Source organism: Rhinoderma darwinii, unplaced genomic scaffold, assembly GCF_050947455.1.
Source record: "Rhinoderma darwinii isolate aRhiDar2 unplaced genomic scaffold, aRhiDar2.hap1 Scaffold_4102, whole genome shotgun sequence".
NCBI classification, from domain to species: domain Eukaryota; kingdom Metazoa; phylum Chordata; class Amphibia; order Anura; family Rhinodermatidae; genus Rhinoderma; species Rhinoderma darwinii.
Window position 1 is genome coordinate 22,832 of NW_027463676.1, and position 15,629 is coordinate 38,460.

At 46.8% G+C, this 15,629-nt stretch overlaps 1 protein-coding gene across 2 annotated transcripts in view; it reads left to right on the forward strand.

Annotated features, from left to right (window-relative positions):
* Positions 1-14,079, forward strand: part of LOC142709505 (DNA polymerase eta-like) — a 35,532-nt gene extending 21,453 nt beyond the window's left edge. The window contains exons 7-12 of one of the 2 annotated variants that reach the window (XM_075848482.1): positions 10,178-10,297; positions 10,796-10,919; positions 12,273-12,338; positions 12,413-12,579; positions 12,936-13,165; positions 13,448-14,079. In XM_075848482.1, the coding sequence (XP_075704597.1) occupies positions 10,178-10,297; positions 10,796-10,919; positions 12,273-12,338; positions 12,413-12,579; positions 12,936-13,165; positions 13,448-13,581 (841 nt within the window). In that variant the 3' untranslated portion in view covers positions 13,582-14,079. Of the gene's footprint in view, positions 1-10,177; positions 10,298-10,795; positions 10,920-12,272; positions 12,339-12,412; positions 12,580-12,935 lie in introns of both variants that reach the window. The other variant, XM_075848481.1, reaches the window with a different exon arrangement.
* The last annotated feature ends 1,550 nt before the right edge of the window (positions 14,080-15,629 follow it).

The window sequence follows — 15,629 nt, forward strand, 5'->3', positions numbered from 1 at the left end:
CGGCTGATATCAGTCACACATATGATGTAATGTCTCTGGAGGATATAATAGTACTGGAGTGATATAAGAGGAGCGGCTGATATCAGTCACACATATGATGTAATGTCTCTGGAGGATATAATAGTACTGGAGTGTTATAAGAGGAGCGGCTGATATCAGTCACATATGATGTAATGTCTCTGGAGGATATAATAGTGCTGGAGTGATATAAGAGGAGCGGCTGATATCAGTCACACATATGATGTAATGTCTGGAGGATATAATAGTACTGGAGTGTTATAAGAGGAGCGGCTGATATCAGTCACATATGATGTAATGTCTCTGGAGGATATAATAGTACTGGAGTGATATAAGAGGAGCGGCTGATATCAGTCACATATGATGTAATGTCTCTGGAGGATATAATAGTGCTGGAGTGATATAAGAGGAGCGGCTGATATCAGTCACATATGATGTAATGTCTCTGGAGGATATAATAGTACTGGAGTGTTATAAGAGGAGCGGCTGATATCAGTCACATATGATGTAATGTCTCTGGAGGATATAATAGTACTGGAGTGTTATAAGAGGAGCGGCTGATATCAGTCACACATATGATGTAATGTCTCTGGAGGATATAATAGTACTGGAGTGATATAAGAGGAGCGGCTGATATCAGTCACACATATGATGTAATGTCTCTGGAGGATATAATAGTACTGGAGTGTTATAAGAGGAGCGGCTGATATCAGTCACACATATGATGTAATGTCTCTGGAGGATATAATAGTGCTGGAGTGATATAAGAGGAGCGGCTGATATCAGTCACACATATGATGTAATGTCTGGAGGATATAATAGTACTGGAGTGATATAAGAGGAGCGGCTGATATCAGTCACACATATGATGTAATGTCTCTGGAGGATATAATTGTACTGGAGTGATATAAGAGGAGCGGCTGATATCAGTCACATATGATGTAATGTCTCTGGGGGATATAATAGTGCTGGAGTGATATAAGAGGAGCGGCTGATATCAGTCACATATGATGTACTGTCTCTGGAGGATATAATAGTACTGGAGTGATATAAGAGGAGCGGCTGATATCAGTCACATATGATGTAATGTCTCTGGAGGATATAATAGTGCTGGAGTGATATAAGAGGAGCGGCTGATATCAGTCACACATATGATGTAATGTCTCTGGAGGATATAATAGTACTGGAGTGATATAAGAGGAGCGGCTGATATCAGTCACATATGATGTAATGTCTCTGGAGGATATAATAGTACTGGAGTGATATAAGAGGAGCGGCTGATATCAGTCACACATATGATGTAATGTCTCTGGAGGATATAATAGTGCTGGAGTGTTATAAGAGGAGCGGCTGATATCAGTCACATATGATGTAATGTCTCTGGAGGATATAATAGTACTGGAGTGATATAAGAGGAGCGGCTGATATCAGTCACACATATGATGTAATGTCTCTGGAGGATATAATAGTACTGGAGTGATATAAGAGGAGCTGCTGATATCAGTCACACATATGATGTAATGTCTCTGGAGGATATAATAGTACTGGAGTGATATAAGAGGAGCGGCTGATATCAGTCACATATGATGTAATGTCTCTGGAGTATATAATAGTGCTGGAGTGATATAAGAGGAGCGGCTGATATCAGTCACACATATGATGTAATGTCTCTGGAGGATATAATAGTACTGGAGTGATATAAGAGGAGTGGCTGATATCAGTCACATATGATGTAATGTCTCTGGAGGATATAATAGTGCTGGAGTGATATAAGAGGAGCGGCTGCTATCAGTCACATATATGATGTAATGTCTCTGGAGCATATAATAGTACTGGAGTGATATAAGAGGAGCGGCTGATATCAGTCACACATATGATGTAATGTCTCTGGAGGATATAATAGTGCTGGAGTGATATAAGAGGAGCGGCTGATATCAGTCACATATATGATGTAATGTCTCTGGAGCATATAATAGTACTGGAGTGATATAAGAGGAGCGGCTGATATCAGTCACACATATGATGTAATGTCTCTGGAGGATATAATAGTACTGGAGTGATATAAGAGGAGCGGCTGATATCAGTCACACATATGATGTAATGTCTCTGGAGGATATAATAGTGCTGGAGTGATATAAGAGGAGCGGCTGCTATCAGTCACATATATGATGTAATGTCTCTGGAGGATATAATAGTACTGGTGTGATATAAGAGGAGCGGCTGATATCAGTCACACATATGATGTAATGTCTCTGGAGGATATAATAGTGCTGGAGTGATATAAGAGGAGCGGCTGCTATCAGTCACATATATGATGTAATGTCTCTGGAGGATATAATAGTACTGGTGTGATATAAGAGGAGCGGCTGATATCAGTCACACATATGATGTAATGTCTCTGGAGGATATAATAGTGCTGGAGTGATATAAGAGGAGTGGCTGATATCAGTCACACACATGATGTAATGTCTCTGGAGGATATAATAGTGCTGGAGTGATATAAGAGGAGCGGCTGATATCAGTCACATATGATGTAATGTCTGGAGGATATAATAGTGCTGGAGTGTTATAAGAGGAGCAGCTGATATCAGTCACACATATGATGTAATGTCTCTGGAGGATATAATAGTACTGGAGTGATATAAGAGGAGCGGCTGATATCAGTCACATATGATGTAATGTCTCTGGAGGATATAATAGTGCTGGAGTGTTATAAGAGGAGCGGCTGATATCAGTCACATATATGATGTAATGTCTCTGGAGGATATAATAGTACTGGAGTGATATAAGAGGAGCGGCTGATATCAGTCACACATATGATGTAATGTCTCTGGAGGATATAATAGTGCTGGAGTGATATAAGAGGAGCGGCTGATATCAGTCACACATATGATGTAATGTCTCTGGAGGATATAATAGTGCTGGAGTGATATAAGAGGAGCGGCTGATATCAGTCACACATATGATGTAATGTCTCTGGAGGATATAATAGTGCTGGAGTGATATAAGAGGAGCGGCTGATATCAGTCACACATGATGTAATGTCTCTGGAGGATATAATAGTACTGGAGTGATATAAGAGGAGCGGCTGATATCAGTCACACATATGATGTAATGTCTCTGGAGGATATAATAGTACTGGAGTGTTATAGGAGGAGCAGCTGATATCAGTCACATATGATGTAATGTCTCTGGAGGATATAATAGTGCTGGAGTGATATAAGATGAGCCGCTGATATCAGTCACATATGATGTAATGTCTCTGGAGGATATAATAGTACTGGAGTGATATAAGAGGAGCGGCTGATATCAGTCACATATATAGATGTAAGGTCTCTGGAGGATATAATAGTACTGGAGTGATATAAGAGGAGCAGCTGATATCAGTCACATATGATGTAATGTCTCTGGAGGATATAATAGTACTGGAGTGTTATAAGAGGAGCGGCTGATATCAGTCACATATGATGTAATGTCTCTGGAGGATATAATAGTACTGGAGTGTTATAAGAGGAGCGGCTGATATCAGTCACACATATGATGTAATGTCTCTGGAGGATATAATAGTGCTGGAGTGTTATAAGAGGAGCGGCTGATATCAGTCACATATGATGTAATGTCTCTGGAGGATATAATAGTACTGGAGTGATATAAGAGGAGCGGCTGATATCAGTCACATATGATGTAATGTCTCTGGAGGATATAATAGTACTGGAGTGATATAAGAGGAGCGGCTGATATCAGTCACATATGATGTAATGTCTCTGGAGGATATAATAGTGCTGGAGTGATATAAGAGGAGCGGCTGATATCAGTCACATATGATGTAATGTCTCTGGAGGATATAATAGTACTGGAGTGATATAAGAGGAGCGGCTGATATCAGTCACACATATGATGTAATGTCTGGAGGATATAATAGTGCTGGAGTGTTATAAGAGGAGCGGCTGATATCAGTCACACATATGATGTAATGTCTCTGGAGGATATAATAGTACTGGAGTGATATAAGAGGAGCGGCTGATATCAGTCACACATATGATGTAATGTCTCTGGAGGATATAATAGTACTGGAGTGATATAAGAGGAGCTGCTGATATCAGTCACACATATGATGTAATGTCTCTGGAGGATATAATAGTACTGGAGTGATATAAGAGGAGCGGCTGATATCAGTCACATATGATGTAATGTCTCTGGAGTATATAATAGTGCTGGAGTGATATAAGAGGAGCGGCTGATATCAGTCACACATATGATGTAATGTCTCTGGAGGATATAATAGTACTGGAGTGATATAAGAGGAGTGGCTGATATCAGTCACATATGATGTAATGTCTCTGGAGGATATAATAGTGCTGGAGTGATATAAGAGGAGCGGCTGCTATCAGTCACATATATGATGTAATGTCTCTGGAGCATATAATAGTACTGGAGTGATATAAGAGGAGCGGCTGATATCAGTCACACATATGATGTAATGTCTCTGGAGGATATAATAGTGCTGGAGTGATATAAGAGGAGCGGCTGCTATCAGTCACATATATGATGTAATGTCTCTGGAGGATATAATAGTACTGGTGTGATATAAGAGGAGCGGCTGATATCAGTCACACATATGATGTAATGTCTCTGGAGGATATAATAGTGCTGGAGTGATATAAGAGGAGCGGCTGATATCAGTCACATATGATGTAATGTCTCTGGAGGATATAATAGTACTGGAGTGATATAAGAGGAGCGGCTGATATCAGTCACATATATGATGTAATGTCTCTGGAGGATATAATAGTACTGGAGTGATATAAGAGGAGCGGCTGATATCAGTCACACATATGATGTAATGTCTCTGGAGGATATAATAGTGCTGGAGTGATATAAGAGGAGCGGCTGATATCAGTCACATATGATGTAATGTCTCTGGAGGATATAATAGTACTGGAGTGATATAAGAGGAGCGGCTGATATCAGTCACATATATGATGTAATGTCTCTGGAGGATATAATAGTACTGGAGTGATATAAGAGGAGCGGCTGATATCAGTCACACATATGATGTAATGTCTCTGGAGGATATAATAGTAATGGAGTGATATAAGAGGAGCGGCTGATATCAGTCACATATGATGTAATGTATCTGGAGGATATAATAGTGCTGGAGTGATATAAGAGGAGCGGCTGATATCAGTCACATATGATGTAATGTCTCTGGAGGATATAATAGTACTGGAGTGTTATAAGAGGAGCGGCTGATATCAGTCACACATATGATGTAATGTCTGGAGGATATAATAGTACTGGAGTGATATAAGGGGAGCGGCTGATATCAGTCACACATATGATGTAATGTCTCTGGAGGATATAATAGTGCTGGAGTGATATAAGAGGAGCGGCTGATATCAGTCACATATGATGTAATGTCTCTGGAGGATATAATAGTACTGGAGTGATATAAGGGGAGCGGCTGATATCAGTCACACATATAATGTAATGTCTCTGGAGGATATAATAGTACTGGAGTGATATAAGAGGAGCGGCTGATATCAGTCACATATGATGTAATGTCTCTGGAGGATATAATAGTGCTGGAGTGATATAAGAGGAGCGGCTGATATCAGTCACATATGATGTAATGTCTCTGGAGGATATAATAGTACTGGAGTGTTATAAGAGGAGCGGCTGATATCAGTCACATATGATGTAATGTCTCTGGAGGATATAATAGTGCTGGAGTGTTATAAGAGGAGCGGCTGATATCAGTCACATATGATGTAATGTCTCTGGAGGATATAATAGTGCTGGAGTGATATAAGAGGAGCGGCTGATATCCGTCACATATGATGTAATGTCTCTGGAGGATATAATAGTACTGGAGTGATATAAGAGGAGCGGCTGATATCAGTCACACATATGATGTAATGTCTCTGGAGGATATAATAGTACTGGAGTGATATAAGAGGAGCGGCTGATATCAGTCACACATATGATGTAATGTCTCTGGAGGATATAATAGTACTGGAGTGTTATAAGAGGAGCGGCTGATATCAGTCACATATGATGTAATGTCTCTGGAGGATATAATAGTGCTGGAGTGATATAAGAGGAGCGGCTGATATCAGTCACACATATGATGTAATGTCTGGAGGATATAATAGTACTGGAGTGTTATAAGAGGAGCGGCTGATATCAGTCACATATGATGTAATGTCTCTGGAGGATATAATAGTACTGGAGTGATATAAGAGGAGCGGCTGATATCAGTCACATATGATGTAATGTCTCTGGAGGATATAATAGTGCTGGAGTGATATAAGAGGAGCGGCTGATATCAGTCACATATGATGTAATGTCTCTGGAGGATATAATAGTACTGGAGTGTTATAAGAGGAGCGGCTGATATCAGTCACATATGATGTAATGTCTCTGGAGGATATAATAGTACTGGAGTGTTATAAGAGGAGCGGCTGATATCAGTCACACATATGATGTAATGTCTCTGGAGGATATAATAGTACTGGAGTGATATAAGAGGAGCGGCTGATATCAGTCACACATATGATGTAATGTCTCTGGAGGATATAATAGTACTGGAGTGTTATAAGAGGAGCGGCTGATATCAGTCACACATATGATGTAATGTCTCTGGAGGATATAATAGTGCTGGAGTGATATAAGAGGAGCGGCTGATATCAGTCACACATATGATGTAATGTCTGGAGGATATAATAGTACTGGAGTGATATAAGAGGAGCGGCTGATATCAGTCACACATATGATGTAATGTCTCTGGAGGATATAATTGTACTGGAGTGATATAAGAGGAGCGGCTGATATCAGTCACATATGATGTAATGTCTCTGGGGGATATAATAGTGCTGGAGTGATATAAGAGGAGCGGCTGATATCAGTCACATATGATGTACTGTCTCTGGAGGATATAATAGTACTGGAGTGATATAAGAGGAGCGGCTGATATCAGTCACATATGATGTAATGTCTCTGGAGGATATAATAGTGCTGGAGTGATATAAGAGGAGCGGCTGATATCAGTCACATATATGATGTAATGTCTGGAGGATATAATAGTACTGGAGTGATATAAGAGGAGCGGCTGATATCAGTCACACATATGATGTAATGTCTGGAGGATATAATAGTGCTGGAGTGTTATAAGAGGAGCGGCTGATATCAGTCACACATATGATGTAATGTCTCTGGAGGATATAATAGTACTGGAGTGATATAAGAGGAGCGGCTGATATCAGTCACATATGATGTAATGTCTCTGGAGGATATAATAGTACTGGAGTGATATAAGAGGAGCGGCTGATATCAGTCACACATATGATGTAATGTCTCTGGAGGATATAATAGTGCTGGAGTGTTATAAGAGGAGCGGCTGATATCAGTCACATATGATGTAATGTCTCTGGAGGATATAATAGTACTGGAGTGATATAAGAGGAGCGGCTGATATCAGTCACACATATGATGTAATGTCTCTGGAGGATATAATAGTACTGGAGTGTTATAAGAGGAGCTGCTGATATCAGTCACACATATGATGTAATGTCTCTGGAGGATATAATAGTACTGGAGTGATATAAGAGGAGCGGCTGATATCAGTCACATATGATGTAATGTCTCTGGAGTATATAATAGTGCTGGAGTGATATAAGAGGAGCGGCTGATATCAGTCACACATATGATGTAATGTCTCTGGAGGATATAATAGTACTGGAGTGATATAAGAGGAGTGGCTGATATCAGTCACATATGATGTAATGTCTCTGGAGGATATAATAGTGCTGGAGTGATATAAGAGGAGCGGCTGATATCAGTCACACATATGATGTAATGTCTCTGGAGGATATAATAGTGCTGGAGTGATATAAGAGGAGCGGCTGATATCAGTCACATATATGATGTAATGTCTCTGGAGGATATAATAGTACTGGTGTGATATAAGAGGAGCGGCTGATATCAGTCACACATATGATGTAATGTCTCTGGAGGATATAATAGTGCTGGAGTGATATAAGAGGAGCGGCTGATATCAGTCACATATGATGTAATGTCTCTGGAGGATATAATAGTACTGGAGTGATATAAGAGGAGCGGCTGATATCAGTCACATATATGATGTAATGTCTCTGGAGGATATAATAGTACTGGAGTGATATAAGAGGAGCGGCTGATATCAGTCACACATATGATGTAATGTCTCTGGAGGATATAATAGTGCTGGAGTGATATAAGAGGAGCGGCTGATATCAGTCACATATGATGTAATGTCTCTGGAGGATATAATAGTACTGGAGTGATATAAGAGGAGCGGCTGATATCAGTCACATATATGATGTAATGTCTCTGGAGGATATAATAGTACTGGAGTGATATAAGAGGAGCGGCTGATATCAGTCACACATATGATGTAATGTCTCTGGAGGATATAATAGTAATGGAGTGATATAAGAGGAGCGGCTGATATCAGTCACATATGATGTAATGTATCTGGAGGATATAATAGTAATGGAGTGATATAAGAGGAGCGGCTGATATCAGTCACATATGATGTAATGTCTCTGGAGGATATAATAGTACTGGAGTGTTATAAGAGGAGCGGCTGATATCAGTCACACATATGATGTAATGTCTGGAGGATATAATAGTACTGGAGTGATATAAGGGGAGCGGCTGATATCAGTCACACATATGATGTAATGTCTCTGGAGGATATAATAGTGCTGGAGTGATATAAGAGGAGCGGCTGATATCAGTCACATATGATGTAATGTCTCTGGGGGATATAATAGTACTGGAGTGATATAAGAGGAGCGGCTGATATCAGTCACATATGATGTAATGTCTCTGGAGGATATAATAGTGCTGGAGTGATATAAGAGGAGCGGCTGATATCAGTCACACATATGATGTAATGTCTCTGGAGGATATAATAGTACTGGAGTGATATAAGGGGAGCGGCTGATATCAGTCACATATGATGTAATGTCTCTGGAGGATATAATAGTACTGGAGTGATATAAGAGGAGCGGCTGATATCAGTCACACATATGATGTAATGTCTCTGGAGGTTATAATAGTGCTGGAGTGATATAAGAGGAGCGGCTGATATCAGTCACATATATGATGTAGTGTCTCTGGAGGATATAATAGTACTGGAGTGATATAAGAGGAGCGGCTGATATCAGTCACATATGATGTAATGTCTCTGGAGGATATAATAGTACTGGAGTGATATAAGAGGAGCGGCTGATATCAGTCACACATATGATGTAATGTCTCTGGAGGATATAATAGTACTGGAGTGTTATAAGAGGAGCGGCTGATATCAGTCACATATGATGTAATGTCTCTGGAGGATATAATAGTACTGGAGTGTTATAAGAGGAGCGGCTGATATCAGTCACATATATGATGTAGTGTCTCTGGAGGATATAATAGTACTGGAGTGTTATAAGAGGAGCGGCTGATATCAGTCACATATGATGTAATGTCTCTGGAGGATATAATAGTGCTGGAGTGATATAAGAGGAGCGGCTGATATCAGTCACACATATGATGTAATGTCTCTGGAGGATATAATAGTACTGGAGTGTTATAAGAGGAGCGGCTGATATCAGTCACATATGATGTAATGTCTCTGGAGGATATAATAGTGCTGGAGTGATATAAGAGGAGCGGCTGATATCAGTCACACATATGATGTAATGTCTCTGGAAGATATAATAGTACTGGAGTGTTATAAGAGGAGCGGCTGATATCAGTCACACATATGATGTAATGTCTGGAGGATATAATAGTACTGGAGTGATATAAGAGGAGCGGCTGATATCAGTCACATATGATGTAATGTCTCTGGAGGATATAATAGTGCTGGAGTGTTATAAGAGGAGCGGCTGATATCAGTCACATATGATGTAATGTCTCTGGAGGATATAATAGTACTGGAGTGATATAAGAGGAGCGGCTGATATCAGTCACACATGATGTAATGTCTCGGGAGGATATAATAGTACTGGAGTGTTATAAGAGGAGCGGCTGATATCAGTCACATATGATGTAATGTCTCTGGAGGATATAATAGTGCTGGAGTGATATAAGAGGAGCGGCTGATAACTTTCTCTTCTCTCACCAGACGCAATCTTGGGGGGAAGCTGGGGGCCACTATTAAGGAGATCCTGGGGGTGCAGTACATCGGGCAGATCACCCAGTTCAGTGAATCGTCTCTTCAGAGCCACTTTGGAGATAAGACGGGGTAAGTCGGGTGCTGGGATTGGACGTTCTGTAAGGAGTGGGGGGGGTGTTCTGTGTCCTCAGCATCGCGCTCCTTCCTCCTGACCCCGCTGTATGACGTCAGGTGCAGGTTATACAGGAGTATACAGCAGGCATGGCGAGGCCTCCGGCATTGCCCTGCGTGTTACTGGTCATCGGGGTCTCCATGATGGGGGGGATGAATCCTCTGCAGAGCTGGAGCGTCCTCAGTAACCGCGGGCCTGCGGGGGCTTGTACTGGGGGATTCCTGTCTCTGGTATTGGTGAAATCTCTTTCCTGTCCGCCATGTTGTACATGGCACGATTTATCAGTGCAGTAGAGCAGAATGTATTGATACGACAGCGGCACCCGAAGTTCAAAACTGCTATAATGTCCCCAGAACGGCGTCCTAGAGAATGATGAGATGAAGCTGTATACAGGAGTGGTGTGTGGTATATAGGAACGCCCCTCCCCCACCCCTCTCATCGCTTTGTGTTCGCAGCTCGTGGCTTTACCTGCTGTGCCGCGGCATCGAGGACGAGCCTGTGAAGCCCCGGCAGTTACCCAAATCCATCGGCTGCAGCAAGAACTTCCCTGGGAAGACGTCTCTGTGCTCGCGAGATCAGGTCAGAGACTTGTGTAACAACATCTATCGGGACGCTGCGTGTTAAAGGGCCATACACTGTGCCAGCTGCACCAATCCGAGTCCTGCGCAGCGCCGCGCCCATCGGAGTCCTGCGCAGCGCCGCGCCCATCGGGGTCCTGCGCAGCGCCGCGCCCATCGGGGTCCTGCGCAGCGCCGCGCCCATCGGGGTCCTGCGCAGCGCCGCGCCCATCGGGGTCCTGCGCAGCGCCGCGCCCATCGGGGTCCTGCGCAGCGCCGCGCCCATCGGGGTCCTGCGCCGCGCCCATCGGGGTCCTGCGTTGCGCCCATCGGGGTCCTGCGCCGCGCCCATCGGGGTCCTGCGCAGCGCCCATCGGGGTCCTGCGCAGCGCCCATCGGGGTCATGCGCAGCGCCGCGCCCATCGGGGTCCTGCGCAGCGCCGCGCCCATCGGGGTCCTGCGCAGCGCCCATCGGGGTCCTGCGCTGCGCCCATCGGGGTCCTGCTCTGCGCCCATCCGGGTCCTGCGCTGCTCGCGTGGTGCATTGTCCCATCGCAGCTTGTAAAGTCCTCCGTGTGTTCCCATGACACCAGCTTCTATAGTCTGGGCCTAAGGTGGGATCAGTGGCGCCTGTGCGGCTGGCTGTGCTGTGCGGCGGCTGGCTGGCTGTGCGGCGGCTGGCTGTTCGGCGGCTGTGCTCCTGGCTGTGCGGCGGCTGGCTGTGCGGCGGCTGGCTGGCTGTGCGGCGGCTGGCTGGCTGTGCGGCGGCTGGCTGGCTGTGCGGCAGCTGGCTGTGCTCCTGGCTGTGCGGCGGCTGGCTGTGCGGCTGCTGGCTGTGCGGCTGCTGGCTGTGCGGTGGCTGGCTGTGCGGCGGCTGGCTGTGCGGCGGCTGTGCTCCTGGCTGTGCGGCGGCTGTGCTCCTGGCTGTGCGGCGGCTGGCTGGCTGTGCGGCGGCTGGCTGTGCGGCGGCTGGCTGTGCGGCGGCTGGCTGTGCGGCGGCTGTGCTCCTGGCTGTGCGGCGGCTGGCTGTGCGGCGGCTGGCTGTGCGGCGGCTGGCTGTGCGGCGGCTGGCTGTGCGGCGGCTGTGCTCCTGGCTGTGCGGCGGCTGTGCTCCTGGCTGTGCGGCGGCTGGCTGGCTGTGCGGCGGCTGGCTGTGCGGCGGCTGGCTGTGCGGCGGCTGGCTGTGCGGCGGCTGGCTGTGCGGCAGCTGGCTGTGCGGCGGCTGTGCTCCTGGCTGTGCGGCGGCTGGCTGTGCGGCGGCTGTGCTCCTGGCTGTGCGGCGGCTGTGCGGCGGCTGGCTGTGCGGCGGCTGGCTGTGCTCCTGGCTGTGCGGCGGCTGGCTGTGCGGGTTATTTCTGCCTCTTCCTCTCCGCAGGTGCAGCACTGGCTCCTACAGTTGTGTCTGGAGTTAGAAGAGCGGCTCAAGAAGGACAAGGAGACGGTAAGTGCCGGGGGTCCCGACTACTGGGCGTCATGTGACTGTATTTCTATTCATTCACCTCTTCTCTCCCCCAGAACCACAGAGTGGCTAAACAGCTGACAGTCGGTTTACATCGCCAGGGGGAGCACAGTGGTCTATCCCGGTGCTGCGCCCTCACCCGCTATGATGCCCAAAAGATCAGCGGCGATGCCTTCATCCTCCTGAAAAGCTTCAATAAAGCCGGAGCTCATCAGGCCGCATGGTACGTACGAACAATGATGGGAGCCGGCGTATCGCTGACCGCAGCGTCAGGCAGGAGACGCTCGTGTCCTCGTCCCTCACCTCATGATGTTATTACCGCCTGCCCAGCAGAAGCGCCGGACGCAGAGGTGACCTGGACGTCTCCTGACCGATGCGGAGGATTACACGCTGCGCTCTGACCTCTGATCATGTTCCAGGTCTTCACCTCTGACCTCTGATCATGTTCCAGGTCTTCACCTCTGACCTCTGATCATGTTCCAGGTCTTCACCTCTGACCTCTGATCATGTTCCAGGTCTTCACCTCTGACCTCTGATCATGTTCCAGGTCTTCACCTCTGACCTCTGATCATGTTCCAGGTCTCCTCCTCTCACTCTGCTCCAGCTGTCTGCAAGCAAATTCTCAGAGAGCGCATCATCCGGAGGTGACATCGCAAGTCTCCTGAGCAAGGAGGCGCTCGGGGCCCCGAGACCCCCGAGTTCACAGCCGTCCCCCAGCAGAGCACCCCAGAAAGAGCAAAGAGAAAGCCGGACGCCCAGCACCATCCGCATGTTATTCCAGAGAGCAGCCGAGAAGAAGGAGGATGCAGGTGAAGCAGCATGTAGTGTACCCCCCTCTTCTCCCCTCACCCCAGGTAAACAGGACATGGGCCGGGCGTCACTTTTCCAGTCCCGTTCCCTGCAGCCCGAGACGTCTGAACTTCCAGGTGAATGCGCAGAAGCCTCATCCTCAGCCGCCCCCGGTGAGGAGGACCTGGTGGTCTGCGAGAAGTGCCGGCAGCCCGTCCTGGTGTGGGACCTCCCGGAACACAACGATTATCACTTTGCTCAGGACTTACAAGATTCCTTCTCTGCTCCTCGTCCTGATACAGTAACAGCGGCCATGACACCCGCGAGCCACAGACCGAAGAGTAAGACGAAGAGCCCGGCAACTCCCAGTGCCAAACGTGCCCGCAGCGAGGGCAGCCGCACCCTGGACACCTTCTTCAGAGCAGCCCCGCAGTGATGAGGCTGCCGCACCCTGGACACCTTCTTCAGAGCGGCCCCGCAGTGATGAGGCTGCCGCACCCTGGACACCTTATTCAGAGCAGCCCCGCAGTGATGAGGCTGCCGCACCCTGGACACCTTCTTCAGAGCGGCCCCGCAGTGATGAGGCTGCCGCACCCTGGACACTTTCTTCAGAGCGGCCCCGCAGTGATGAGGCTGCCGCACCCTGGACACCTTCTTCAGAGCGGCCCCGCAGTGATGAGGCTGCCAGTCTGGAGAAGCTCCAGGGTAAATATTGTCCTCGGCCGTCGCTTGTCAGGCGATGACCAGTGCGCCTGCCAGTACAGCGACCCAACTCCTAAATGACCAGTCCGCTTGTGTGTCCAGCAATGGGGGAGGGGGAATAACCGTGGTCCGCCCCCCCTGCGTTCATTACACGGCAGTGACGTCCTGACCGCTCCTCGCCCTCTGCTGGTTTTATATTTTACAATGTGAATTAAATGCTATAATGACTCCAGGAAGGCCTTTGTTTTGATCCTTGTGCTGAGTATTAGGACGGTCGTCATGGGGTCACATAGAGAAATAAGGGCCCCCCAGTTCATTCCTAGCCGCTACTTCTTCCTGGTCGGCTGCTTTTCATCTCTGCCCTATTAGGACGGAGCCCTGATCACTGACCCCCACTCAGCTGCAGCATCTATAGGCTCTGAGATCTGTCATCCCCCGTGCTTTACACTGCAGCTGTGCTTGTTCAGATTGACTGCTGTGTGTAGAAACAAGCTCTGCCATAATCCGGTACGTTCTCCGGACCCTGTGAGTGTGGGGTCTATAGTCCTGGAACGCCTTGTCCCAGCTCTTGTGTGAAGGGTCCTGGAGAAGGTGTTACAGTCCCGGCCTCCTGCGCTTTCATACAGATTTTCTTTTTCTATCAAATTATGTAAAAGTCCAACAAAACAATGGTGGTCTCTAGGACGGCGTGTACGGAGGGCGTGTATGGGGGTCTGTGGAAGCTGCTGCTTGAGGGGGATATCCATACCGAACAAAATAATACCTTACAAAGCAGCAGAACTGAGAAGGATCTGGGTGTAATAATCTGCAGCATCATATGTCCTAGGGGGAGCTACACTGGGGGAGTCACTTGTTGAGAAGGATCTGGGTGTAATAATCTGCAGCATCATATGTCCTAGGGGGAGCTACACTGGGGGAGTCACTTGTAGAGAAGGATCTGGGTGTAATAATCTGCAGCATCATATGTCCTAGGGCGCGCTACACTGGGGGAGTCACTTGTATAGAAGGATCTGGATGTAATAATCTGCAGCATCATATGTCCTAGGGCGCGCTACACTGGGGGAGTCACTTGTAGAGAAGGATCTGGGTGTAATAATCTGCAGCATCATATGTCCTAGGGGGAGCTACACTGGGGGAGTCACTTGTAGAGAAGGATCTGGGTGTAATAATCTGCAGCATCATCTGTCCTAGGGGGAGCTACACTGGGGGAGTCACTTGTAGAGAAGGATCTGGGTGTAATAACCTGCAGCAGCATCATATGTCCTAGGGGGCGCTACACTGGGGGAGTCACTTGTAGAGAAGGATCTGGGTGTAATAACCTGCATGCATCATATGTCCTAGGGGGCGCTACACTGGAGGAGTCACTTGTAGAGAAGGATCTGGATGTAATAATCTGCAGCATCATATGTCCTAGGGGGCGCTACACTGGAGGAGTCACTTGTAGAGAAGGATCGGGGTGTAATAATCTGCAGCATCATATGTCCTAGGGGGGCTACACTGGGGGAGTCACTTGTAGAGAAGGATCTGGGTGTAATAATCTGCAGCATCATATGTCCTAGGGGGGGCTACACTGGGGGAGTCACTTGTAGAGAAGGATCTGGATGTAATAATCTGCAGCATCATATGTCCTAGGGGGCGCTACACTGGGGGAGTCACTTGTAGAGAAGGATCTGGATGTAATAATCTGCAGCAGCATCATATGTCCTAGGGGGCGCTACACTGGAGGAGTCACTTGTAGAGAAGGATCTGGATGTAATAATCTGCAGCATCATATGTCCTAGG